This window comes from Phyllobates terribilis, unplaced genomic scaffold (genome assembly GCF_046119375.1).
Source record: "Phyllobates terribilis strain yellow unplaced genomic scaffold, ASM4611937v1 Scaffold_12__6_contigs__length_324123572, whole genome shotgun sequence".
NCBI lineage: Eukaryota > Metazoa > Chordata > Amphibia > Anura > Dendrobatidae > Phyllobates > Phyllobates terribilis.
Window position 1 is genome coordinate 28,699,714 of NW_027362772.1, and position 27,330 is coordinate 28,727,043.

At 45.6% G+C, this 27,330-nt stretch overlaps 1 protein-coding gene across 3 annotated transcripts in view; it reads left to right on the forward strand.

Annotated features, from left to right (window-relative positions):
* The first annotated feature begins 3,939 nt into the window (after positions 1 to 3,939).
* The window catches only part of LOC141171975 (uncharacterized), a 28,263-nt gene continuing 4,872 nt past the window's right edge, over positions 3,940 to 27,330 (forward strand). Inside the window, exons 1-3 of one of the 3 annotated variants that reach the window (XR_012252402.1) lie at positions 3,940 to 4,048; positions 7,718 to 7,834; positions 16,854 to 17,158. Coding sequence is in view for 2 of the 3 variants with exons in the window: in XM_073655724.1 (XP_073511825.1) it covers positions 18,162 to 20,039 (1,878 nt within the window). In the remaining variant the exon portion in view is untranslated. Of the gene's footprint in view, positions 4,049 to 7,717; positions 7,835 to 16,853; positions 20,793 to 27,330 lie in introns of those variants that run through there. The other 2 variants (XM_073655724.1, XM_073655725.1) reach the window with 2 other exon arrangements.

Consider the following 27,330-nt stretch of genomic DNA (forward strand, 5'->3'; position numbering starts at 1 on the left):
GCCAATCCTGGTGTTCTGTGGCAAATGCCAAGCGTCCTGCATGGTGTTGGGCTGTGAGCACAACCCCAATCTGTGGACGTCGGGCCCTTATACCACCCTCATGGAGTCGGTTTCTAACCGTTTGTGCAGACACATGCACATTTGTGGCCTGTTGGAGGTCATTTTACAGGGCTCTGTCAGTGCTCCTCCTGTTCCTCCTTGCACAAAGGCGAAGGTAGAGGTCCTGCTGCTGAGTTGTTGCCCTCCTACGGCCCCCTCCACGTCTCCTGGTGTACTGGCCTGTCTCCTGGTAGCGCCTCCAGTCTCTGGACACTACGCTGACAGACACAGCAAACCTTCTTGCCACAGCTCACATTGATGTGCCATCCTGGATGAGCTGCCCTACCTGAGCAACTTCTGTGGGTTGTAGAGTCCATCTCATGCTACCACGAGTATGAAAGCACAACCAACATTCAAAAGTGACCAAAACATCAGCCAGAAAGCATTGGTACTGAGATATGGTCTGTGGTCCCCACCTGCAGAACCACTCCTATATTGAGGGTGTCTTGATAATTGCCAATAATTTCCATCTATTGTCTATCCCATTTGCACAACAGCACGTGAAATTGATTGTCAATCAGTGTTGCTTCCTAAGTGGAAGTTTGATTTCACAGAAGTTTGATTTACTTGGAGTTATATTCTGTTATTTAAGTGTTCCCTTTATTTTTTTGACCAGTGCAGTAATAGTGCACCTTATTGACATCAATATAGTAATAGTGCACCTTATTGACATTAATATAGTAATAGTGCCACCTTATTGACATCAATATAGTAATATTGCCCCTTTATTGACATCAATATAGTAATAGTGTCCCCTTATTGACATCAATATAGTAATAGTGCCCCCTTATTGACATCAATATAGTAATAGTTCCCCCTTATTGACATCAATATAGTAATAGTGCCCCTTCATTGTCATCAATATAGTAATAGTGCCCCCTTATTGACATCAATAAAGTATTAGGGCCCCCTTATTGACATCAATATAGTAATAGTGACTCTTATTGACATCAATATAGTAATAGTGCCCCCTTATTTTCATCAATATAGTATTAGTGCCCCCTTATTGTCATCAATATAGTATTAGTGCCCCTTATTGACATCAATATAGTAATAGTGCCCCATTATTGACATCAATATAGTATTAGTGCCCCCTTATTGTCATGAATATAGTATTAGTGCCCCTTATTGACATCAATATAGTAATAGTGCCCCATTATTGACATCAATATAGTATTAGTCCCCCCTTATTGACATCAATATAGTAATAGTGCCCCCTTATTGACATCAATATAGTAATAGTGCCCCTTTATTGACATCAATATAGTAATAGTGCCCCTTATTGTCATCAATATAGTATTAGTGCCCCCTTATTGTCATCAATATAGTAATAGTGCCCCCTAATTGAAATCAATATAGTAATTGTGCCCCCTTATTGACATCAATATAGTATTAGAGCCCCCTTATTGACATCAATATAGTAATAGTGCCCCCTTATTGACATCAATATAGTATTAGTGCCCCCTTATTGACATCAATATAGTATTAGTGCCCCCTAATTGAAATCAATATAGTAATTGTGCCCCCTTATTGACATCAATATAGTATTAGTGCCCCCTTATTGACATCAATATAGTAATAGTGCCCTTATTTATTATTATTATTATTTATTATTATAGCGCCATTTATTCCATGGCGCTTTACATGTGATAGGGATATACATAACAAAAGCATTTACATAATCTTAACAAAACGAGTCAGTGACTGGTACAGGAGGAGCGAGGACACTGCCCACGAAGGCTCACATTCTAGAAGGGATGGGTGAGGATACAGTAGGTGAGGGTAGAGCTGGTCGTGCAGCGGTGGTTACTGCAGGTTGTAGGCTTGTCAGAAGAGGTGGGTCTTCAGGTTTCTTTTGAAGGTTTCCACGGTCGGCGAGAGTCTGATGTGTTGGGGTAGAGAGTTCCAGAGTAGGGGGGAAGCACGGGAGAAATCTTGTATACGATTGTGGGAGGAGGAGATAAGAGGGGAGTAGAGAAGGAGATCTTGTGAGGATCGGAGGTTGCGTGCAGGTAAGTATCGGGAGACTAGGTCACAGATGTATGGAGGAGACAGGTTGTGGATGGCTCTGTGTGCCATGGTTAGAGTTTTGAACTGAATTCTCTGGGCAATGGGGAGCCAGTGAAGAGATTGACAGAGAGGAGAGGCCGGGGAATAGCGGGGGGACAGGTGGATTAGTCGAGCAGCATTGTCATCAATATAGTATTAGTGCCCCTTATTGACATCAATATAGTAATAGTGCCCCATTATTGACATCAATATGGTAATAGTGCCCCCTTATTGACCTCAATATAGTAATAGTGCCTCCTTATTAACATCAATATAGTAATAGTGCCCTTATTGACATCAATATAGTAATAATGCCCTTATTGTCATCAGTATAGTAATAGTGCCCCTTATTGACATCAATATAGTAATAGTGACCCTTATTGACATCAATATAGTAATAGTGCCCCCTTATTGTCATCAATATAGTTATAGTGCCCCTTATTGCCATCAATATAGTAATAGTGCCCCTTATTGTCATCAATATAGTTATAGTGCCCCTTATTGTCATCAATATAGTAATAGTGCCCCTTATTGACATCAATATAGTAATAGTGCCCCTTATTGTCATCAATATAGTTATAGTGCCCCTTATTGTCATCAATATAGTAATAGTGCCCCTTATTGACATCAATATAGAAATAGTGCCCCCTTATTGTCATCAATATAGTATTAGTGCCCCCTTTGTGACATCAATATAGTAATAGTGCCCCCTTATTGTCATCAGTATAGTAATAGTGCCCCCTTATTGACATCAATATAGTAATAGTGCCCCATTATTGACATCAATATAGTAAGATTGCCCCATTATTGACATCAATATAGTAATAGTGCCCCTTATTAACATCGATATAGTAATAGTGCCCCTTATTGACATCAATACAGTAATAGTGCCCTTACGTGACATCAATATAGTAATAGTGCCCCCTTATTGACATCAATATAGTAATAGTGCCCCCTTATTGACATCAATATAGTAATAGTGCCCCCTTATTAACATCAATATAGTAATAGTGCCCCTTATTGACATCAATATAGTAATAGTGCCCTTACGTGACATCAGTATAGTAATAGTGCCCCCTTATTGACAACAATATAGTAATAATGCCCCTTATTGACATCACTATAGTAATAGTGCCCCATTATTGACATCAATATAGTAATAGTGTCCCATTATTGACAGCAATATAGTAATAGTGCCCCCTTATTGACATCAATATAGTAATTGTGCCCCCTTATTGACATCAATATAATAATAGTGCCCCCTTATTGACATCAATATTGTAATAGTGCCCCTTATTGTCATCAATATAGTAATAGAGCCCCCTTATTGACATCATACCGTAATAGTGCCCCCTTATTGACATCAATATAGTAATAGTGCCCCCTTATTGACATCAATATAGTAATAGTGCCCCCTTATTGAGATCACTATAGTAATAGTGCCCCCTTATTGACATCAATATAGTAATAGTGCCCCCTTATTGAGATCAGTATAGTAATAGTGCCCCCTTATTGACATCAAGATAGTAATAATGCCCCTTATTGTCATCAATATAGAAATAGTGCCCCCTTATTGAGATCAGTATAGTAATAGCGCCCGCTTTGACAGAGTGATAAAGCCCCTTTATGATACTTTAACCCCGTTGTGTTGTTGATATGACTCCCCTGAATTCATGGATAAAAGTCATTTCAGGGTTATTGCACTTGTAAAAAATAAGAATAAACCTAACATGAGCCGATGTGATTGGACGCCATCGATAGTTACTGCACGTTGTCCTGACTCGAGATAATGATTAACATCAGACGTCTGTATAAAACCTGCACGGTTGTATGCAGCACCCCGACAACATGGACAGCATGCACCCACTGGTTATCACTATCTGTCTCCTGACACCGCCAGGTAAGACGCGCCATCCCTGTATAATGTAAAAGAATGGAAAATGTACACTGATAAGCCTAAAATCAGAAGAGATGAATATGCAGAGATAAGCGGCACATGATGGTGGTGCTGCTTGTCTCTTACTGCAGAGCAATCTATCACAGATCAGGTCTGTTTGAACTATTTTGTCCTTTATCAACAACATGAGCTGTAATGTATGGATGCTGCAGAACCTCATAATGCACACCTAAGCTGCTGCAGAACCTCATAATATACACCTCAGCTGCTGCAGAACATCATAACAAACATCTCAGCTGCTGCAGAACCTCATAATATACACTAACAAGCAAAAGGGTAACAAAGTTTTGAACTTTTGACTTTCAGGCTCCATATCTCACCATCCACTACTGCTTCGAATGTGAGACTACCATCATTTTATAGACAATCATCTTGGCTATCTCACACATAAATTTGACTTGCAACTATTTAGCATATGATTAGTTATGCAGATTCTTGTCATGTGACTGCATTGTTACTGTTTTGCTCCTAAAAATCAAAATTTTGATTTTTATTATTTTGTTAGTATTTTGTAAATCCACCTTTGGCTTTTACCACTGTCTGAATCCTTCTGGGCATGCTCTCGCTCAGATTCAAACATGTCTGGACCGACGTCTGACCCCAGGTCTCTTCTACACATTCCTAAAATTGGTACATACTGATACTCACTTGGGTATACAGCTTTATCTTCAACTCTACCCACCATTGTTTTATTGGGTTGAGGTCTGGGGCCAATTCATTTCCTCTACTTCATTGTCATTGAACCATTTCTTCGCCAATCTCGACGTATGCTTTGGGTCATTGCCCTGCTAGAACACTATGTCATCCTTTTTTATATCCAAAATACTTGAGTGCATGACTCGTCTGGTAGGATGCTCACATATACAGTTATATGAAAAAGTTTGGGCACCCCTATTAATCTTAAGCTTAATGTTTTATAAAAATTGGTGTTTTTGCAACAGCTATTTCAGTTTGATATATGTAATAACTGTTGGAAACAGTAATGTTTCTGCCTTGAAATGAGGTTTATTGTACTAACAGAAAATGTGCAATCTGCATTCAAACAAAATTTGACAGGTGCATAAGTATGGGCACCCTTATCATTTTCTTGTTTTAAATACTCCTACCTACTTTTTACTGACTTACTAAAGCACTTTTTTTGGTTTTGTAACCTCATTGAGCTTTGAACTTAATAGCCAGGTGTATGCAATCATGAGAAAAGCTACTTAAAGCGGCCACTTGCAAGTTGTTCTCCTGTTTGAATCTCCTCTGAAGAGTGTCATCATGGGCTCCTCAAAACAACTGTCAAATGATCTGAAAACAAAGATTATTCAACATAGTTGTTCAGGGGAAGGATACAAAAAGCTGTCTCAGAGATTTAACCTGTCAGTTTCCACTGTGAGGAACATAGTAAGGAAATGGAAGAACACAGGGACAGTTCTTGTTAAGGCCAGAAGTGGCAGGCCAAGAAAAACATCAGAAAGGCAGAGAAGAAGAATGGTGAGATCAGTCAAGGACAATCCTCAGACCACCTCCAGAGAGCTGCAGCATCAACTTGCTGCAGATGGTGTCACTGTGCATCGGTCAACTATACAATGCACTTTGCACAAGGAGAAGCTGTATGGGAGAGTGATGCGAAAGAAGCCGTTTCTGCAAGCACGCCACAAACAGAGTCGGCTGAGGTATGCAAAAGCACATTTGGAGAAGCCAATTTCTTTTTGGAAGAAGGTCCTGTGGACTGATGAAACCAAGATTGAGTTGTTTGGTCATACAAAAAGGCGTTATGCATGGCGGCAAAAAAACACAGCATTCCAAGAAAAACACTGCTACCCACAGTGAAATTTGGTGGAGGTTCCATCATGCTTTGGGGCTGTGTGGCCAATGCCAGCACCGGGAATCTTGTTAAAGTTGAGGGACGCATGGATTCCACTCAGTATCAGCAGATTCTTGACAATAATGTTCAAGAATCAGTGACAAAGTTGAAGTTACGCAGGGGATGGATCTTTCAGCAAGACAATGATCCAAAACACCGCTCCAAATCTACTCAGGCATTCATGCAGAGGAACAATTACAATGTTCTGGAATGGCCATCCCAGTCCCCAGACCTGAATATCATTGAACATCTGTGGGATCATTTGAAGAGAGTTGTCCATGCTCGGCGACCATCAAACTTAACTGAACTGGAATTGTTTTGTAAAGAGGAATGGTCAAAAATACCTTCATCCAGGATCCAGGAAATCATTAAAAGCCACAGGAAGCGACTAGAGGCTATTATTTTTGCAAAAGGAGGATCTACTAAATATTAATGTCACTTTTCTGGTGAGGTGCCCATACTTATGCACCTGTCAAATTTTGTTTGAATGCAGATTGCACATTTTCTGTTAGTACAATAAACCTCATTTCAAGGCAGAAACATTATTGTGTCCAACAGTTATTACATTTATCAAACTGAAATAGCTGTTGCAAAAACACCAATTTTTATAAAACATTAAGCTTAAGATTAATAGGGGTGCCCAAACTTTTTCATATAACTGTAGCTCAGCATTGAGACCACCATCGATCCTGGTCAAGTTTCCAACGCCTTTGCTGTGAAACAACCCCATATCATCAGGCTTCCTCCACCAAACTTGACAGTTCCTTCAATTTCTCAATCCTTTAGACCATTTTTCCCTTGTTTCTTATAGATCCATTTGCACGCATCAGAGCCTAGTCTATTGACTTTTGTCTCATCGCTCCAAATCACCAATTTCCTATCTTCTACTGTCCACTTTTCATACCTTTCGTAAATTCGAGCCGACACTTCTCATGATTGTTTTGAAGTCGAGTCTTCTTCACATTTTTTTTGGGCCACCATTTCAGACTTGTGTAACGTGCGTCGCACGGTGCTTTCATGGATGTCTGTGATCTATTATGAAGCATATGAGCCACCTCCACTGCCTTGTGTGTTGCGTCAGAACTGATAGACCTTGTGATGAGCCGACTTGTTGCCTCCGATACTTTGCCTGGATATCCACCTCTTGGCTTTTGATTGGATGGACTTCAATTCATATTCTTTCAACTGTCATGGCGCTCACATGATGCAGTTTGGCAATTTTCTTGACCGAGAGACCGCTATCGATGAGCTGGATGATGCTGTTTCTCTTTTCGTGGGAAATCTTCTTCTGGCTGCTCCTCGATTCAAACCCGTGACCTTTCACTTGGGAATCAACCTAATAACAATCTGAGCTTCTAGGAAATGTGAGAACAGGTTGTATTTTGTAGCATTCAGGAAGAAAAAGATTTTTCCACCAACAGGAGAAAAACAGTAACAATGCAGTGACATGCTAAAAATCTGCATAACTAATCATATGCTAAATAGTCAAATTTATGTATGAGATAGCCAAGATGATTGTCTGTAAAATGATGGTAGTGTCACGTCCGAAGCAAAAGTGGATAGTGATATATGGACCCTGAAAGTCAAAAGTTCAAAACATTGTTACTCTTTTGCTCGGCAGTGTACCTCAGCTGCTGAAGAACCTCATAATACACGAAATAATAATTATGATTTGACTGGCAAGTGCTGTAACATTATCTTATTTAAGAGTAGGGATTGGATCCGGCGATCACTGTAGATTTTCTGTATTTCCCTTCCAGTGTTTGGCTTCGATCCTTGGAAAGATGGACGGACCAGACAATATGAATCTGCATATAGTGACGAGTCCTGTGTGGGGGATGAAACTTATTGCAGAATGGAATTGAGACATCAGTGTGGTGAGCTCTGATGTCACTCAGGTCCATAGATAGATAAATAATAGATAGATAAATGGATATATAGATATGACAAAAAGATAGATATGATAAACTAGATGGTGGCCCGATTCTTACGCATCGGGTATTCTAGAATATGTATGCGGCCGACCGGGGGCAATCAGGAGAGCGGTGTTTAAATTTGGTGCCAAAATCGCTGATTGGTCGCGGCCGGCAACCGCGACCAATCAGCAAAGCGGTGTTTAAATTTGGCGCCAATAACGGTGATTGGTCGCAGGCGGCGGCCGCGACCAATCAGCAAACCGTGTTAGTGAGGACTGGAGAGTGTGTTTAAATTTGGCGCCAAAATTGCTGATTGGTTGCGGCCAGCAACCGCGACCAATCAACAAGGCGGTGTTTAAATTTGGCGCCTATATCGTTGATTGGTTACGGCCGGCGGTAGCGACTAATCAGCAGAGCGGGGTTTAAATTTGGCGCCAATAATGCTGATTGGTTGCGGCCGGCGGTCGCGACCAATCAGCAGAGCGGTGTTTAAATTTGGCGCCAATAATGGTGATTGGTCACGGCCGCGACCAATCATCAGAGCGGTGTTCAAATTTGGCGCCAATAATGCTGATTAGTCGCGACCGGCAACCGCGACCAATCAGCAGAGCGGTGTTTAAATTTGGCGCCAATATCGCTGCTTGGTCGCGGCCGGCCACCGCGACCAATAAGCAAAGCGGTGTTTAAATTTGGCGCCAATAATGCTGATTGGTCGCGGCCGGCGATCGCGATCAATCAGCAGAGCGGTGTTTAAATTTAGCACCAATACTGCTGATTGGTCGCGAACCGTGTTAGTGAGGACTGGAGAACGTGTTTAAATTTGGCGCCAAAATCGCTGATTAGTCGCGACTGCGACCAATCAGCAAAGCGGTGTTTAAATTTGGTGCCAATATCGCTGATTGGTTGCGGCCGGTGGTCGCGACTAATCAGCAGAGCGATTTTTAAATTTGGCACCAAAATCGCTGATTGGTCGCGGCCAGTCACCGCAACCAATCAGCAAAGCGGCGTTTAAATTTTCCACCCATATCGCTGATTGGTCGTGGCCGGCGGCTGCGGCCAATCAGTGACCGGTGTTACTGAGAACGGGGAGTGGCGTTGATGTGCGGGTACTTCCGGCTGCATCGCCGCTGACTTCCATGCGGCTACCGTCGGGAGATCAGCGGCTAGTGCCACTGATCTCCCGACGGCAAGTGTGAAGGGAGAACCGGGGAGCGAGGCCACCAGTCGGGTTACTTGTGCTGCGAGCAGCCGGGAGATGAGCAGCTGGCACCGCTCATCTCTTGGCTGCGCTGCTGCTGATCTCCCGACGGTGGCCTGCGTGTTTAAAATCCGGCGTCAATTCGCGGACGTGCTGCGTCAGTCGCTGATTGATCGCGGCCGGCTGGACGTGACCAATGACAGAAGCGGGTTTTAAATTTCGCAGCAACACTGAGTACTGGAGAGCGATTTTAAATTTGGCGGCCAAATCGCTGATTGGTCGCGGGTGGCGGCTGCAGCCAATCTGCGACCTGTGTTACTGAGTACTGGAGAGCAAGTTTAAATTTGGCGCCCAAATCGCTGATTGGTCGCGGCCGGCGGCTGCGGCCAATCTGCGAACCGTGTTAGTGAGTACTGGAGAGCGAGATTAAATTTGGCGCCCAAACCACTGATTGGTCGCGGGCGGCGGCCGCCACCAATCAGCAGAGCGGCGTTTAAATTTGCCGCCCATATCGCTGATTGGTCGCGGCTGGCGGCTGCGACCAATCAGCGTCGTATTAGTGAGGACCGGGGAGCGGCACTGCCTGTGCGGGTACTTCCGCCGCTCCCCGCTCCTCCGTTCACACTTGCCGACGGGAGATCAGCGGTCCTAGCCGCTGATCTCCCGACGTTAGCCGCATGGAGGTCAGCGGCGCCGCCGGTCGGGGTAGTTTTGCTGCTAGCGCCGCTCATCTCCCGGCTGCATCGCCGCTGACCTCCGTCCGGCAGATGAGCCGCTAACGGCCGCCATCTTTTTTCTGAAATCCTGCGTCGCTGATTGGCCGCGGCCGGACCAATGAGCGACGCGGGGTTTCCTGGACAGACAGACAGACAGACGGGATAAGACAATTATATATATTAGATAGATAGATAATAGATATATAGATAGATAGATAATAGATCATATATAGATATTATATAGATAGATAATAGAGAGATAGATAGTAGATAGATAATAGATATTAGATTTTTAATAGACAGATATTAAAGAGATAATATATACTGTAGTGGATTGGCTCACTTGGTTGCACACAGAGGTACACAGGAACACTGTGTCTTTAAATCTTCTGTGGTTTACTAAGAGTTCCGCATAAGCCACAAACATGGCCTTACCAGCCTAAAAGGAAAAACAAAACATAACGTATGGCACAGTCCTTGTTGCTACAGGTAACCGCCCACTTCAGGAACAAAACAACTCAAGGTTTAGCTTTCCTTAACATGAACACCAAATTATATCCTCTGAGCTCCTCCCTTTCTACATGTGTTTCATTACCCTAGCACTAAGATGGCTGATTAACCCCTTTCTATACTTTGTGTGCTGAAACACTTTTTCTATGTTTATATCACTGGAGCTAACAATCTTAATGTTACACATCTTCTCTCTACCACTCTTCCAGTGACCTTTTCACAACAGATAATAGATGATAGATAACACATATATATATATATATATATATATATATATATATATATATATATAGTGGTATAGTGATATAGGGGTAAAATCTCACGATCTGCTGCACTTGGAGGTAGATATAGGACACTGTCTCTTTAAATGACATGGTTTATTATAAAAATTAGCATAAATCACGACAAAGTGGAAAACATAAACATAGCCTTTCTGGCATAGCAGAAAACAAAAAGGGAAAAAAAGGTACAAACAGTCCTTACTTCGGCCGAGGTCCAGCCACTTAGGGTTAGCCAACAGTACACAGTCCAGTTTAGCACAAGCAGAAGCTCCTCTCTCTCAGGAGCTGACTTCCACCACTGAACACACCTGAGTGTAAAGGCTGGCTATTTAAAGCCCAGAACACTCCTTGGAGTAGAGATATGGTGGATGAATTCCCGCCCTGCACTTAGCCATCCACGTATAAAACATTCCCTTGTAAACCTGGCTCATTAACCCTCTCTGCACATAAAAAGGAAGAGAAACCTGCATGTTTCACATCACCGAAGCTAATAGCCTCAGTGAAACATATCTCCCCTCGGACACTCTGCCAGTAACTTTGTCACATATCCCCTCCTCTGCCCAAAGCCAGGGGTTTTGGCACCTTCACTGGCTAGACAAGGAAGTCTGGAAAGGGCATCTGCATTAGTATGTAGCTTCCTGGGCCTGTGCTCCATCGAAAAATGAAAATCCTGGAGTGCCATGAACCAATTTTTCCCCATCCTTTCCCTCGTCCAACTTAGGGGAGCATGGTCAGACACTAGCCTGAATTTGTGGCCTAATAAGTAGTGACTAAGGGTGTCAACTGCCCAATTGATGGCCAGGCACTCTTTCGCCACAATAGCATAGTTCTTTTCGCAAGCCGCGAGTTTTCTGCTCAGATAAAGAATGGGATGTTCCTCCCCATTTACTTATTGGGATAAGACGGCTACTATCCCGACTTGTGAGGAGTCCGTCTGGACCACAAACTCTTTATTGAAGTCAGGCTGCCTACACAGGGTGAGCTTCAATTTTTGGAACACCACCTCCGCCTCAGAAGACCATTTGGCCATCGCTGTCTTTGTAACTCTAAGCAGGTTGGTCAGGGGTGCCGCTTTTGTGGCAAAATTTTGGATAAATCGGTGATAGAATCCCACCATTCCCAGAAATGCCCGTACCTGTTTCTTGGAGGCCCGTTGCGGGCAATTCTGGATTGCTTGCACCTTGGTTACTTGCAGTTTTATTTTGCCCGTTCCAACAACATAGCCCAAGACCTTCGCCTCTTCTCTTCCTATGGCACATTTCTTTGGGTTTATGGTAAACCCAGCATTTCTCAGTGCATCCAGTACTAAGTGGACCTTCTGCAGGTGAATTCTCCAATCTGGGCTGAAAATCACGATGTCATCCAGGTAAGCAGCAGTCTATTTCTTGTGTGAGGCTAGGATCCAGTCCATGGCCCTCTGGAAGGTAGCTGGGGCTCCCTGTAGACCGAACTGAATTCTGGTGTATTGAAAACAGCCGTCGGGTGTAGAGAAGGCAAAGAAGTGTGTAGAGAAGTCTTCTCCTTGGCACCTGGGCCAAGGTAGTGATGTACCTGGCAGGCCCTAGCCTTTCAATAAGTTTATCGATCCGTGGCATCAGATAGGACTTGGACACTTTGTTTAGTTTCCTGTAATCGGTACAGAAGAGCCATTCTCTGTCCTGCTTGGGTACAAGAATAATAGGGCTGGACCAGTTGCTCTTAGACTCCTCGATGATGCCCAGGCTCAACATTCTCTGCACCTCCTTGGAGATCACCTCGTGGCGGGCTTCGGAAATTCAATATGGCTTCTGGTTTACCCGTACATACGGTTCCGTCAAGATCTCATGCTCCACAACTTGCGCTCATCTGGGCAACTCTGAGAACAGGTTTTGGTTTCTCTGCTGCAGTTATCAACTCTGCTGCTTTTAGTGCCATTGACAGTGTCTCTGCCACTGTGGCGTTCTCGACCCTTGCTTCACTATTGACCCTAAGACACGTAGCTTCCACCGGTTCCCTGTCCCGCCATGGCTTAAGCAAGTTGATGTGGTAGATTTGGTACAGCTTTCTTCTACCTGGCTGGTGGATTTTGTAATTGACTTCACTCAGCTTCTCGACCACCTCGTATGGCCCTTGACATTTGGCAAGAAACTTACTTTCGACCATGGGTACTAATACTAACACCCGGTCTCCAGGGCTGAATTGTCTCTGCCTTACGGCCTGATTGTAGACCCTCACCTGGGCTTCTTGTGCCTGTAGAAAGCTCTCCTTCACAACTGACATCCCCTCTTGATCTGGTTCTGCATCTGAGCCACATGTTTGATGATGCTCCGATGTGGGGTAAGCTCTGATTCCCAGGTCCCCAAGGGTGCCGTCCGTACAGCAGCTTAAACGGCAAGAATCCCTTAGAACTCTGGGGAACTTCCCTAATGGAGAAAAGCAGGTATGGAAACAGGCAATCCCAGTCTCGCCTATCCTTCTTTACGACCTTCTTCAACATCGACTTCAAGGTTTTGTGGAATCTCTACGAGGCCGTTCGTCTGCAGATGGTATACCGACGTCCAGAGTTGTGTAATCTGCAGAGCCTTACACAACTCCCTCATCACCTTCGACATAAAAGGAGTTCCCTGGTTCATCAGGATCTCCTTTGGTAGGCCTGTCCGGGAGAAAATATGCACCAGCTCTCTGGCGATACTTCTGGCAGAAGAGTTTCTCAATGGTACCGCCTCCGGATACCGAGTTGCATAGTCCAATACTATCAGGATATATTGGTGCCCCATGGCGGACTTGACCAGGGGCCCGACAAGGTCCATGGCAATCCAGTCAAATGGGACCTCTATATTAGGTAAGGGTACTAGGGGGCTGCGGAAATGAAACACGGGAGCCTTTAACTGACAGGTGGGACAGGACCGTCAGTAATTTACAATTTCACGGTGACATCCAGGCCAGTAGAACCTCTGCAGGACCCGCTCCTGAGTTTTGTCTATATCTAGATGCCCACCCAAGATATGAGAATGGGCCAGGTCTAATATCTTACGCCTATAGTGACCTAGCACCTCCAACTGCTCTATCACTTTATTTTTCAGCTTAATGACCCGATAAAGAAGTTTCCCATTGAGTGTAAAATATGGGAACCTGGTGTCAGCCCTCGACTCTTGGGCAACCCCTTTGATTACAGATACATTATCAAAGGCATACTGTGAAGACCCGGGGTCTTCCATGAGCGTAATGCTACTCAGACAACACACAGTGATGGTAAAACAGCGTGGCAATACTTTATTGAACCACAAAGTGGACAATAAACACATAAAACAGACTCAGCAAATACCCAAGATGGTACAGCATTACACAGTCTCACCCTTCCTTCTCCGCCCGCCAGGGATAGAACAGCTGCAACTTTGAAGACTTCCAGGGCTGACTACCTCAACCAGGTGGTACCCAGTCTCTGGCGGGCCCCCACAAAGAGAAGGTACTGGCATGCTTAGGAAGCTAGCAGTTCATCGAGGTACAAGGCCAGGAGACTCAAGGGTCCCACCCTATCCTCTCCGAGAGTTTCCATGGGGCCAGATGACCGGAGGGTCACAATTTGGCTTCTCTAAATGTCTCCATGTGTTCTAGGTGACCGGTGGGTCCCGCCTGGCAACCAAAAACAACATATCCATGGTCTCCCCAAAATGTATCTATGTCTCTCTGATGGTCAATGGAGCAGATCCGTATCTTTCCAGTCAGGGCCATACCCTTATGCTAGAATCATATAGAATCCAAATCTGTGTCTCTTTGGGTAATGCCATGCAATCCATCTACAGTCCTGAAGGATGTCTCTCAATCTCCTTTTAAAGTCTTTCTGACTCTGCTTGATTCTGCTTGCAGCACTACAGACATCCCTGTTTATATTTTCATCTGTGTAAGATTATCAGTCACAGGTAAGAGGTAAAGGTGAATGGCTCACCAGGTCTCATTGTCTGAGCTAATCAATTTACATAGTTGGTATCACAGGGGCTATTGTAAATACACATCTAGTTGACTTTTAGTACAATTTGTCATTACCATACTAAACATGATTGTTTCCAAATGAATAGAATTCAGCATACAGGGTTATACAAATAACATGACCTGTTTGATCAGCAAGAGAAATACAAATGCATTTATAAGTCAACACAACACAATAGTGCATTTTTCTTGACTTAAATCTAATCGTCTGGCTAATAAAGATTTTAGGCTGTATTGTCACACATTCTTCAAGGTAAAATCCGGCATCTGCGCGGTACCAAAGTTTCCCCCAGACACACCCAAATCTGGATCCTCGGCCTCCGGGGTCACCATCTCGTCCTCGTCAGCCACAAGGACACATAGGGGGAACTCATCTGCCTCTTACTGTGACGGTGATGCATCATGGTGTAACTAGCTCCCATTTGAGACACTTGGCAGCCCCGCTTTCCTCTACAAGTCCCAGAACAGACTGAAATCCTGCTCTATTATCACCGGAGAGAGAATTACAGGCAAGACTCCCAGCGAACATGTGTGACTGTTACAAGAGGTGCTGCATGTCCTGGGTGAAGTCTGCCATAAGCCAGCAAGTGACGCCGGACAAAATGGAGGACCTGCTGAAACATCTGGTGCAGGCACAGCAGGTGCAGCACCAGCTACAGCAACAGCAGATGGCGCAACAGGAAACCACTAAGCTGCTTATGCAGCAGCTCCAGCTACAGCAGCAGGTCCAACAGGCCCAGCGCCGGCAACAGCAACAGCAGATCGATTTGCTCACAAGGGCGGTCCGGGGCTCAGCAACAGCTTCAACGCTAAGATCAATGAATGACTTTTCAGTCCAGAATGCAGTAAGGGGAGCTCTGCAGAAAATGACCCCGAGTGACGATGTAGAAGCATTTCTAATGGTATTTCAGAGGGTCACCGAGTGGGAGAAGCTTCTGACAGTTCAATGGGCCGAAGTGCTGGCGCCAGACCTGACGGGGGAACCCCTGAAGGCATATTATGACTTGGCCTTTCAAGATGCCAAAGAGTATGCAAAGCTAAAAACTGACATTTTGGCATACTTGGGGGTAACAATGACTGCCAGGGCACAGCGGGTCCACTGTTGGGTGTATCACCGCAAGAATCTTCCCCAGTCCCAAATGTTTGACCTGTTGCACCAGGTTCAAAAATGGCTGCAACCAGCGTCCTCTACCCTGGCGCAGATGGTAGAGCGAGTGGTGATGGACCGATTTGTGCCAAAGCCAATACAGACTTGGGTTGCCCATGGTGATCCCTGGAGCGCTAATGAACTGGTCAGACTGGTTGAGAGGTATCAGGGGGTTGAGGGTTCCTTAGGAAAACAGCCAACTCCATATTTGGGGTTCCAGTTGGGAGGCCCACAAGGGGGTGTAGCTGTCCGCACTCTCCACCACTTGTGGTAAAGTCTCTCGCTCTGCTGCACATGAATGTAGATATATAGACACTGTCTCTTTTAATGACGTGATTTATTATAAAAATCTACATAAACCACGGCCAAGTGGAAAACATAAACATAGCCACCACCGCCAAGTGAAAAACATAAACATAGCCTTTCTGGAATAACAGGACACAAAAGGGAAAAAAGGAACAAACAGTCCTTATTTTGGCCGAGATCCGGCTACTCAGGGTTAGCACAAACAGAAGCTCCTCACTCTCAAGAGCTGGCTTCTACACACTGAACACACCTTAGTCATCCACATTTGCCATAATACAAATTCCAACAGTCTATTCAGTAGTTCTATCAGCTGTGTATCCACCAGACTTCAGCACAACACAACTGATGGTCCCAACCCCATTTATAAGGCAAGAAATCCCACTTATTAAACCTGTCAGGGCACACCTGTGAAGTGAAAACCATTTTCGGTGACTACCTCTTGAAGCTCATCAAGAGAATGCCAAGAGTGTGCAAAGCAGTCATCAAAGCAAAAGGTGGCTACTTTGAAGAACCTAGAATATAAGACATATTTTCAGTTGTTTCACACTTTTTTGTTAAGTATATAATTCCACATGTGTTAATTCATAGTTTTGATGCCTTCAGTGTGAATGTACAATTTTCAAAGACATGAAAATACAGAAAAATCTTTAAATGAGAAGGTGTGTCCAAAATTTTGGTCTTTACTGTATATATATAGATGGATAGATATTACATAGATAATAGAGAGATAGGTATATAGATGGATAGAGATCAGATAGATATAGATATGATATACATAATAGAGATATAATAGATATATAGATAATTAGATAATTTTATCTATCTAATTGACTTGTGCCCACTATTCCTTTCCCAGGGTCACATGATTCCTCTGATAATTCCATTTTTAAGAAACATCTGAATCTGGAAGAAACGTTAAACTATGAAACTGAGGTTTTCTGTGGGAGCGGAGTCAGCTGGAGAATGAACTTTTCATCCTTGATTGCAATGGGTTTTGCTATTTTATTTCCCCTTGTATTGGGACACCTTCAGTAGACAATACCTTTAATTTGCACTGGGACCCTCCTTAAAAAGACAGTGAAGACAGCCTACTCCTTTGAGGACCACAACCATCAAGAGATGCCAGAAAATCAAGTGTACAAAGACTCTATTGAAATACAGGTAACTAGAATGTGTGTAAACATGAAAAAACCTCTAAAAAAATATTTTATTCAAATTTTTCTTAAAAAACACCAAAAAACCCTTGTGATACACGAGTAAGAAGCTCCATGGTTATATCAAGAACCATACAATATCCTTTAAGGACTATTTAGCATTGAATAAAAAAAAAGTATGGACCTGAGAGGATGGCAAGCTTCCTCTCATGTCCAGTAAATACAGAGACGTGGATGGAGGAGGCCAATCAGGTGTTTTCCATGACTGGAGCCCGATATGAGAGCAGTGAGAGTCCTTCCCTAAAAACCCTCTTTAAAGAGTTGTACTCATCATATAAATCTAATATAAAAGACTGGTGGGAAATAAAAGGTCTAGAAAATGGTATTAAGAATCAAATTGTATCAAAAGGACTAAGAATTACGATTCAACCCTCACCTCGTACTGTCAGCACCCAATTGATGGCAGCCTGGGCAAAAGAATCAATCGAGTCCTCACTTAGATTTATGGAAATTCTCCTCAAGTAGGAAAAAACATTACTAGAGGACTCGACTAAAAAATTGAACAAATTAATTGAGAAGGCACAAAAATACAAGGCAGATCCAGATTTTAATAGAAAAGAAAATTCTTTATAATCCTCTGTTGAGAAGTTTCAATCTATTCTCAAAGAGAGAAAACATAATTAATTTACACATGATCTGGCTGAATTTAAAGAGATTCAGGCCTATAATTTTGATCCAAGACCTACAACTGAGGCTTCATCATCAGACTTTGAAATATCAGATACTGAAAGAGGAGATAAAATTAGGGGGGAACTCTCACGTTTTGGAGGCAGACCTCATAAGACCAGATGGCAAGGAAGACACAGACCAAGACAGGGGGCCACATGGAGAGATGTTCCCCAAAATGCGGATAAAGATACATGTTCACCATCCTCATCTACCTCTACCTCACAACTGTCTTTTTTAGGAAGGAGGGCACCTTTTAATTACGATCTTAGAAAAAGACCTTGATGGATAAAGGCCAAATCATTAATCTGACCTCGTATAAACTCTCAAGGGAAGAATATTCGGTCCTCCAAAAAGGGCTCAACTATGTGCCAACCAACCCATTCAGCTGTTTTGATTGGGTCAAGGATATTAACATCTTTGGACGTAACTTAAAATGGAAATTATTTTTTCAAAATCATGACAGCGAACAATGCCACCAACTGGGGCTGGCAGATGATGACATTGAGGCCTATCGAGCATTAACAGGACTCCTACAGGAAGGGACTAGGGAAGAAGCAAGGGTGAGGGGGAAAGGGCCTTTTACAGACCTAAAAAATAGGAGTACTAGGATGCCTCCGAACCATGAGATTACCAGTATTGATATCTTTATGTATTTGGTCGAACGGGATCTATGTAAAATTCCAAGAGATAGTGGACAATGGTCTAATTTGTCCACTGAGGAATCACAAGCTTTGAAAAACCTTGAAAAAAACAAACATCTGATAATAAAAGCATCAGATAAGGGAGGCAATCTTGTATTGATGGATCATACTAAATATCTTACATTGTGCCAGATGATATTGAAAGATAAAGACACATATGATGTCCTCCCAAAGAATCCGACCAGTACTTATACCTTAAAATTGATTGATATTCTGGATGAGGCAAAAGAAAAAGGCATAATTTCAAATAATGAATTCTTATACCTTAAGCCCGATGTACCAACAATACCCACTTTTTATACTCTACCTAAGATCCATAAAGGAGTTAACCTGCTTAAAGGCCGCCCCATAGTTGCTGGCATTGATTCTCTGTCTCAAAATATTGGCATCTACATTGATAAAGTTTTGCGCCCATTTGTGGTATCTTTGCCATCTTATGTTCGGGATACATCACATCTCTTGACCCAATTAGAGGGTGTTGCTGTGGAGGAGACCAGCTATCTGGCCTCCATTGATGTGGAGGCCCTCTACAGTAGCATCCCTCATGAAGCAGGAATTCAGGCGGTGGGACACTTCTTAAAAACAATGGCAGTAGAATGTAATGACCATAATAGATTGGTAGAGGATTTGCTGCGCTTTACCCTCACTCACAACTACTTTCTCTTTAATGACAAGTACTTCCACCAGCTCAGGGGCACGGCAATGGTGAGTCCATGTGCCCCCACGTATGCCAATCTGTTCCTGGGCTGGTGGGAGGAAACGATAATTTTAGGAGAGGATGACAAATGGTGGCATCCACACATCGGCCTTTGGGCCAGATATATTGATGATATTTTGGTATTCTGGTCAGGAACAGAGGCTGAGTTTAAATGGTTCATTGGTATCATTAATATCAACGGACTGGGACTTAGCTTCACATATGAATGCCAGATTGATAATATAGCCTTTCTTGACTTGAGATTAAGGAAGGAGAAGGATGGATCAATCAGTACATGTACATATCGTAAACCAACCGCAACAAATAGCCTTCTTAAGTGGGATAGCAACCATCCTGAGGCTCTAAAGTGTGGCATTCCAAAAAGCCAATTCTTACGTGTGAGGAGAAATTGCAGTAATATCGGCATTTTTAGAGAACAGGCCACAGATCTGTACAACAGGTTTCATGAAAGGGGATATCCGTCCCAAGTCCTGGATAGATCCTATTCGGTGGCCTTGGGCAGGAGCAGAGGGTCACTTCTTGTAAATTCTAAAAAAGATAAACCCCAGGGGAAGGACATTTTGAGAATAATAGGCAACTTTGATAATCAATCAGAGAGGGTGTCTGGAATTCTTGGAAAACATTGGGGGGCTTTGTTAGCAGACCCAAACGTCAAGGACCTAATCCCCCCTGTCCCAAGTATTGCATTTAAAAAGGGTAATTCTGTGGCACCGCAGGGGGTCTGGTTGCCACAGTGGTAGTAATACCATGTCTGGGAGCAAAACAGGAATTTCCTGGTTAGGGAACACACTACATGCAACACCTCCTGCTCCAGACCAGAGAGGGGAGGATCCTGCCCTTTATAACTGGGTCCGGAGGTGGGGTTAGGTTAGTCTAGTGTCAGGAGTTAAGCAGGACACACAGGAGCAAGGAGCTGAGGACTGGAGCTGTGCAGAGCTCGTCCTAGCTGGAGTACATGCAGAGAACCGGACACCGGAGTCCGAGGCTGTGGGGATTGTATATCCAGCAGCAGAAACCGCATGGCAGGGGATTGCAGGTCCACTGGCCCAACAGAAGCCCGGAGGCTCAGCCACACGAAAGGACCAGTACCGCCACAGAGGAGTGAGGAATACACGGGATCCGAGTCGCCAGCCATACGGGTGAGCAGCACGTTACACTCAGGGACGTGGGCTACAACACGACTATAAGCGGGATAGCCAAAAGAGTACAGTCAGAACAGCAGGCCTACAACTCCACCTGGCCAGGGGAATTCTAGGATTGCTCCCAGACTGACCAGGCCCTCATCCCTAGCAAGTACTCCCATTGGGGCCTATATAATTACCACGAGTAAAGACCCTAGGACTGCACTGCAAAGGCTCTGTGTCATCATTACTGATCCAGGTACTATTACCTTGACAGACACCGGCCCTCATTTGTCCCTTAGCTACATGTGATACTCTGGGGTGAGTTACCTATGCCCTGTAAAAGACACGCATTATGGCAATGGATTTACTGTACAGGACCACGGTATACGTGATCCTCACACACTAAGTGCTATGTATATCACTTTTTCTTGCCCTGCCTTATGTCTCTCCTTTTGATTTTTTTTGTTCTGTGATTATTAGTTAATTTCTTTATTGTTTGTCCTCCTCTTTTGGCGGATATTAGTGTTACTTTCCTAATTTTTGTTTTGTATTATTCATGATATTTTTGATGCGTCCTGCATTTCTCTATATCACTTCAGCGGGGCTTTCTTGGATCTGTTTGTCTGTACTTTATCATATATACCGTTTTACTATCTACTTATGGATTTTTATATGAATTTATAATAAACTTTTGTATGCCAATATACTAGTTTTTTCTCCTGTTTCCTACTATTACCACCATCATCTACTCACGCTGCCCTGAAGCTACTCTCTTCCCGTGCGGAGTTACACTACCTTGCTGCGTATATCACCAGCTTCAGTGGACTGTTCGCAGCGGGGGTTCCCAATAACCGCATTCCACAGGTGGCATAGTCGGACTATTTAAACCAGATAAACATAGACTACCCTGGTTTGACCGCCCTGGGTCACGGACTGGGTCACCGCCACGGTGACTACAACCCCCAGCATCTACAAGGCCCGGCTCCGGGTATCCCCACTGCCCAGGGGGCGCGTCAACTTTGGCGTAGACGGCAGGATTGCGTGCCCGCTACCACCGGGTACTGCGCGCCTTCCCAGACTGTGTCGCATACCGTGGTGAAGATTTCCCGCCATTTGCTGCCGTTTTCCCGCCATCGTCCGCCATTTTCGGGTCGCCGCACGGGAAGAAGAGGGGCAGAACCACTGGAAACGCGCGAAGTTCAAAGCCCCGCCCCACACACTGACGCAGCGCGAGGTCCTGGAGGGAGCCCCAGCGAGCGCTGACGTCAGACACGTGCGACGCCAGGTCCTCGACGGAGACCATCGCCTGCGGAACTGCAGCCTACGGAAGGAAGGAGAAAGAAGGTAGGCCACGGTTCACTAGCGGGGTAGGAAAACGCCGGATATGGAGGGAACTTCCACCGCCAGCGCGGCCGCTGCCGCAGTGATGCCATTCACAATGCCCTATATCCCGGGAGCGGCGTGGCTGCCCCAGTACTCAGGAGAGTCGCACACCCTGAGTGACTTCAAAGAGAGACTAAGCAGCCTGTTTAAGGTATATCCCCGGTCCGAGGAGCAGAAAGTGAGCATCCTTATAGGCCAGTTGATTGGTGCAGCCCAGAGAGAAGTAAAATCCTGGTCAGCCAGAGAAAAAGGGACTGTAAAGGAGATACTGGCCCGCCTAAAGGACACTTTCGACACCTGCACCACCGCAGAGATAAAAATGAAGTTCTATGGGTGCAAACAATGGGCACAGGACAGTGTACGGGACTATGCTTTAAACCTGCAGGAGGCACTGAGGGCCATCAGACAGGTAGACCCTGATAGTGTGCGTGATGAAAACAGACTGTTAACTGAACAATTTATTGAGGGTTTACTGTCCAGCGCCCACCGAACCCAGCTGCGCATCATGGCTCTGCAAAACCCTGACTTAGACTTTGCTCAGTTTAAGGACAGGGCCATCCGGGTGCTACGAGAACCAGCACCAGGTGGTGCTACTGCTCACCGCAATCCAGCTATCACCTACCACCAGGAGGTGGCACCCTTTTCCCCGGAGCCTGTAGGAGCTGAAGCGCAAACTCTGGACAATGCCACGTCAACAGACCTGCACCATCAGGTCCAAGAGCTAACTAAAAGTGTAGCTGAGCTAACCAAAACTGTACAGTCCTTGCAGGTGTATCCCAAAGGAAAGATCAAGCTGGCTTCCAGTCCGGAGGACGTCCCGACAGAAGAGGATTCCACCATCCAGAGGGAGGAACAGCGACTGCTACGACCAGGACGGACAACCCATCTGCCGCCGCTGCAACCAGCCAGGACATTATGCAAGGTACTGTCATTTAAACGGGCAAAACCTGGGGCAGAGGGCCAACCCCCAGGCATAAGACCACCAGGCCCATCAAGCTGGCGAGACAAATATGTGGAAGGAAGACCGGTCCTACCTGTCGTGCTGGACGGCTTTCCAATGAGGGCGTTGCTGGACACTGGATCCCAGGTGACCACCATCCCCTACATTCTTTTCAAATGGTACTGGACTGACTCTGATATCACCCGCCGTCCAGATGAACATTTGAGCATTTATGCCAGCAATGGTCAACCCGTGCCTCAGGTGGGGTTCAAAGAAGTGACCATAAAGGTTGGCAAAGTCGAACTGCCAGCACAAGGACTGATTATTGTCGACATTGATCGCAGAGAAAGTCATCCTATGATAACTTTAGCCACTAATGTCATTGAAAATTGTCTTGCAGAGATAATTGTCTTATTGCAGCAGGTTGCGGAAACTGCCAGTTCCAGCCAGCAGCGGGTTCTACAGAGGGAGATCCAAGCCCTGATGAAAAGACAGCAGGTAGAACTGTCTGGTGGTGAAATTGGTAGTGTTAGGATGAGCGACCCATTCCCAATCGCCATGCCCCCAAAAAGTGAAATGATGATATGGTGCCGGGCAGCTATTGGTCTAAGGGGAAGAGATTACCAGGCCTTGGTAGAGCCCGTCTACTCTGACCGTAGGCCCACCATTTTGACAGCTCGGGGGGTGGTTGATGTCCGCCATGGGAGGGTACCCGTCCACATCCTAAACATTGGGGAGAGAGAAGTCCATTTGTCCCGGTATGCCACCCTAGCCAAACTGTTCACTGTCAACCAGAATTCTATAAAGACAGTGGAACCCTTGCCTCCATCCCAACAGGCGGAGGATAACGGCTCCAAGGGACAAATGGAGGACTGGTGCCAGAAGCTGCATGTGGGCACTGTCTCCACCCCTCCACACCAAAAACAAGGAGTGTACCGGGTGGTACAGGAATACGAAAGGGTCTTCAGTAAACATCCACTTGACTTCGGGCAGGTAAAAGGGGTTCAACACCATATCCCCACAGGAGACCATCCACGCATTAAAGAAAGGAATCGGTCTGTACCCCCTGCACACTACCAAAATGCCAAAGGGATGTTGCGAGAAATGAAGGAGGCTGGGGTAATAAGAGACAGCTGTAGCCCCTGGGCAGCTCCATTAGTTCTTGTAAAGAAAAAGGATGGCACTATGAGAATGTGCGTAGACTACAGGAAAATCAACCGCATAACACACAAAGATGCATACCCGCTACCCAGGATAGAGGAGTCACTAGCTGCATTAAAATCTGCTAACTATTTCTCTACTTTGGATCTTACTAGTGGGTATTGGCAGGTTCCTGTAGCAGACGCGGATAAGGAGAAGACCGCATTCATCACCCCGATGGGCCTCAGCGAGTTCAACTGCATGCCATTCGGGCTCTGCAACGCCCCAGGAACCTTCCAGCGGTTGATGGAGTGCTGTCTGGGACAAAAGAATTTCGAGACAGTCCTGCTGTACCTGGATGACATCATTGCATACTTCCAGACATATGAGGACCATCTGCAGCACCTGGCGGAAGTGTTTGACGCCCTGGCTGGCTTTGGTCTAAAGGTGAAGCCCTCAAAATGTCATCTGCTGAAGCCCAAGGTACAGTACCTGGGGCACGTGGTGAGAGCTGACGGTGTAGCTCCAGACCCATGATAAAATCACAGTAATCAAGGACTGGCCAAGACCCTCCACTGTAAAGGAAGTGCGGCAGTTCCTCGGGTTGGTAGGCTACTACCGAAGATTTATTCCAGGCTTCACCAAGATGGCGGCACCCATGCAGGACCTCCTGATAGGCCAGTCCAGGAAGGCCAAAAACCAGAAGCCGCCGTTCAAATGGGACAAGCTGGAAGATGAGTCCTTCCACCAGCTGAAAATGGCCCTCACGGGGGACGAGATCCTGGCCTACCCCGATTATGGCCAGCCCTTCATCCTCCACACGGACGCGAGCAACGTGGGACTGGGAGCGGTGCTTTCCCAGATCTAGCAGGGCAGAGAGCGGGTAATCGCTTATGCCAGCAGGAAGCTCCGGCCCACAGAAAGGAACCCTGAAAATTACAGCTCCTTCAAGCTAGAGTTCCTCGCAGTGGTATGGGCAGTGACAGAGCGCTTTAAGCATTACCTCGCCTCTTCCATGTTCACCGTATTTACAGACATCAACCCGCTGACACACCTGGACACTGCGAAACTTGGTGCCCTGGAGCAGAGATGGATGGCCCGACATTCCAATTATGAATTCATCATCAAGTACCGGGCTGGGCGCAAGAATGCCAACGCAGATGCACTATCCAGGATGCCTAACTTGCCAGATGGTGGAGAAGACCCAGAAGAACTGGAAGAGATAGAAATCCCCGCTTTCCACCGTCATGGGATAACTCAGTGCTCCCACTGTGTGAAAGACAGGCACTCTGCCACCAAAAAGGTCACGTTCAATCCCTTGCCCCACCTCGGATGGGCAGAAACACAAGACAGTGACCCGGCCTTCCACCTAGTCAAAGAGTTGCTGACACGAGCCGACTCATACCGTGACCCAGATGCTCCAGAGGAGACCAAACAGCTGTGGAAAGAGAAGAGTAAGCTGTTCATCTATGAAGGGAAGCTGTGTCGAAGAACTGTCAACTCCCGGACGCACGAGCTGGTCTGGCAGGTGGTAGTCCCGAGGTGGGACACGTCTATGGTCTTGGAAGCGTACCACGACGGAGCAGGACACTTCAGATGGAAAAAGCTGAAAGTCCTGCTGCGTGAACGGTTCTATTGGGTTGGCATGAGAGGAACAATCAAGAGGTGGTGCCGAGACTATGGGCCGTGCAATCTGAGAAGAAAAGACCGTGACAGTCAGAGGGCTCCCCTGCAGCCCATCATCACCAAGCAGCCACTCGAACTGGTAGCCCTGGACCATGTGAAGCTGTCCCCAAGCAGGTCAGGCTATATCTACGCTCTCACCATCGTAGACCACTAATCCCGGTTCCTGGTAGTAGTGCCAGTCAAGGACCAAATGGCTCAGACAGCGGCCAGAGCTTTCCAGCAGCACTTCTGCCGCCCGCATGGTTAACCAGAACGCGTGCTAACTGACCAAGGTCCGGCCTTCGAAGTGGAGGTATTCCAGGAGTTCTGCAACCTGTACAGCTGCAAGAAGATCAGGAAAACACCTTATCACCCCCAGACCAACGGGATGTGTGAAAAGATGAACCAGGTGGTGATAGACCTACTGAAGACATTGCCCCTGGAGGAACACAGTCTGTGGCCAGAAAAGTTGCCAGACCTGGTGGACCTCTACAATCATATCCCAGTGAATTCCACCAACTGCACACCAGCGTACCTGATGCAATCGAGACATGGTAAACTGCCCATCGACCTGGATATGGGAGTTCTGACGCCAGAGGACGCCTCACCAGATGCGGATTGGGACACTGACCGGCAACAGCAATACCATAAGGTAGAGGAAAGTGTTGAAAGAAGTCTGTCCCAAGCAAGAGAAAGGCAAGAGAAGACTTACAATCAACATGCACCTGCAGCCCCCTTGTCACCTGGAGAGCAAGTCCTAAAGAGGAAGAGGCGACTCCACAAGTTGGATGACCAGTGGGAGAAAAAGCCGTATACCATTTTACCATCAAACCATGATAACACAAAGGTGTGCCTCATAAGTAAGGACCGAAGTGAGACAACAGCTACAGTTTCCAGAGACCACCTGAAGAAATGTCCCGAGCAGCTACAGCATGCTGAAGAAGGCCAAGATATCCCTCAACCCGCAGACGAAGTGGAAGAAATGGTCAGCACGGTACTCGGAGAATTTCCCCGGTCATGGACACAAGTGAATAACGCCATTGTTGTGCTGGTCCTTACATTTCTCCAACCAGCCCCTCAAGCACCTACAGAAGTCTCAGTAGAGTTGGAAGAACCATTGGCCCCGGAGACAGAAGATTCCTCATCAGCAGACCAGGAGAATCCACCCTCTGCTAGTAGCGAGCCTGTCGTACCCACGGTAAGCCAAAGGATCCGTAGGAAGCTGCCCAACCTACCAGTGACACCTCAAAATACCAGTAGTGCAGGTCACACAGTGCCCACCACACCAGGGGAAGGGAAAGGGGACCAGAGTGGAACACAGACAGCGTGTTACGCAGGTCTACCAGAAGCACCAGAGGTCAAATTCCTGCTCGTTGGAGAATTTAAGTGTAATGTATAACTGTAACGTTGAAATGTTTTATGTGTGCATTTAACCTGTTTTTCCAGTTACCCGACAGGTTTCAGAGACTTTTTAGGTTATGGACAATGGATAACCAAAAACTTTGCCTGTAAATAGTTTCACCTGGAAAGTGCCCCCTTTTCACCAGACCACAGAACAAAAACCCGTGGCTGAAGACGTGGTCCAACTCCGAATCATCAATGCCCTGTAGCCATCCCAGGGCCTCCGTGGAGGGTTTGGGATGGGTCCCTCAAACTACATCTTCGGTGGAATGGACACCTGGGTGCGGATTATACCGTGACCTAAAAAGACAGTAATGCCTGTAAATATGTTCATGTAATGAATATTGTTACCTGTTATTTTTGCAAAATATGTTCAGT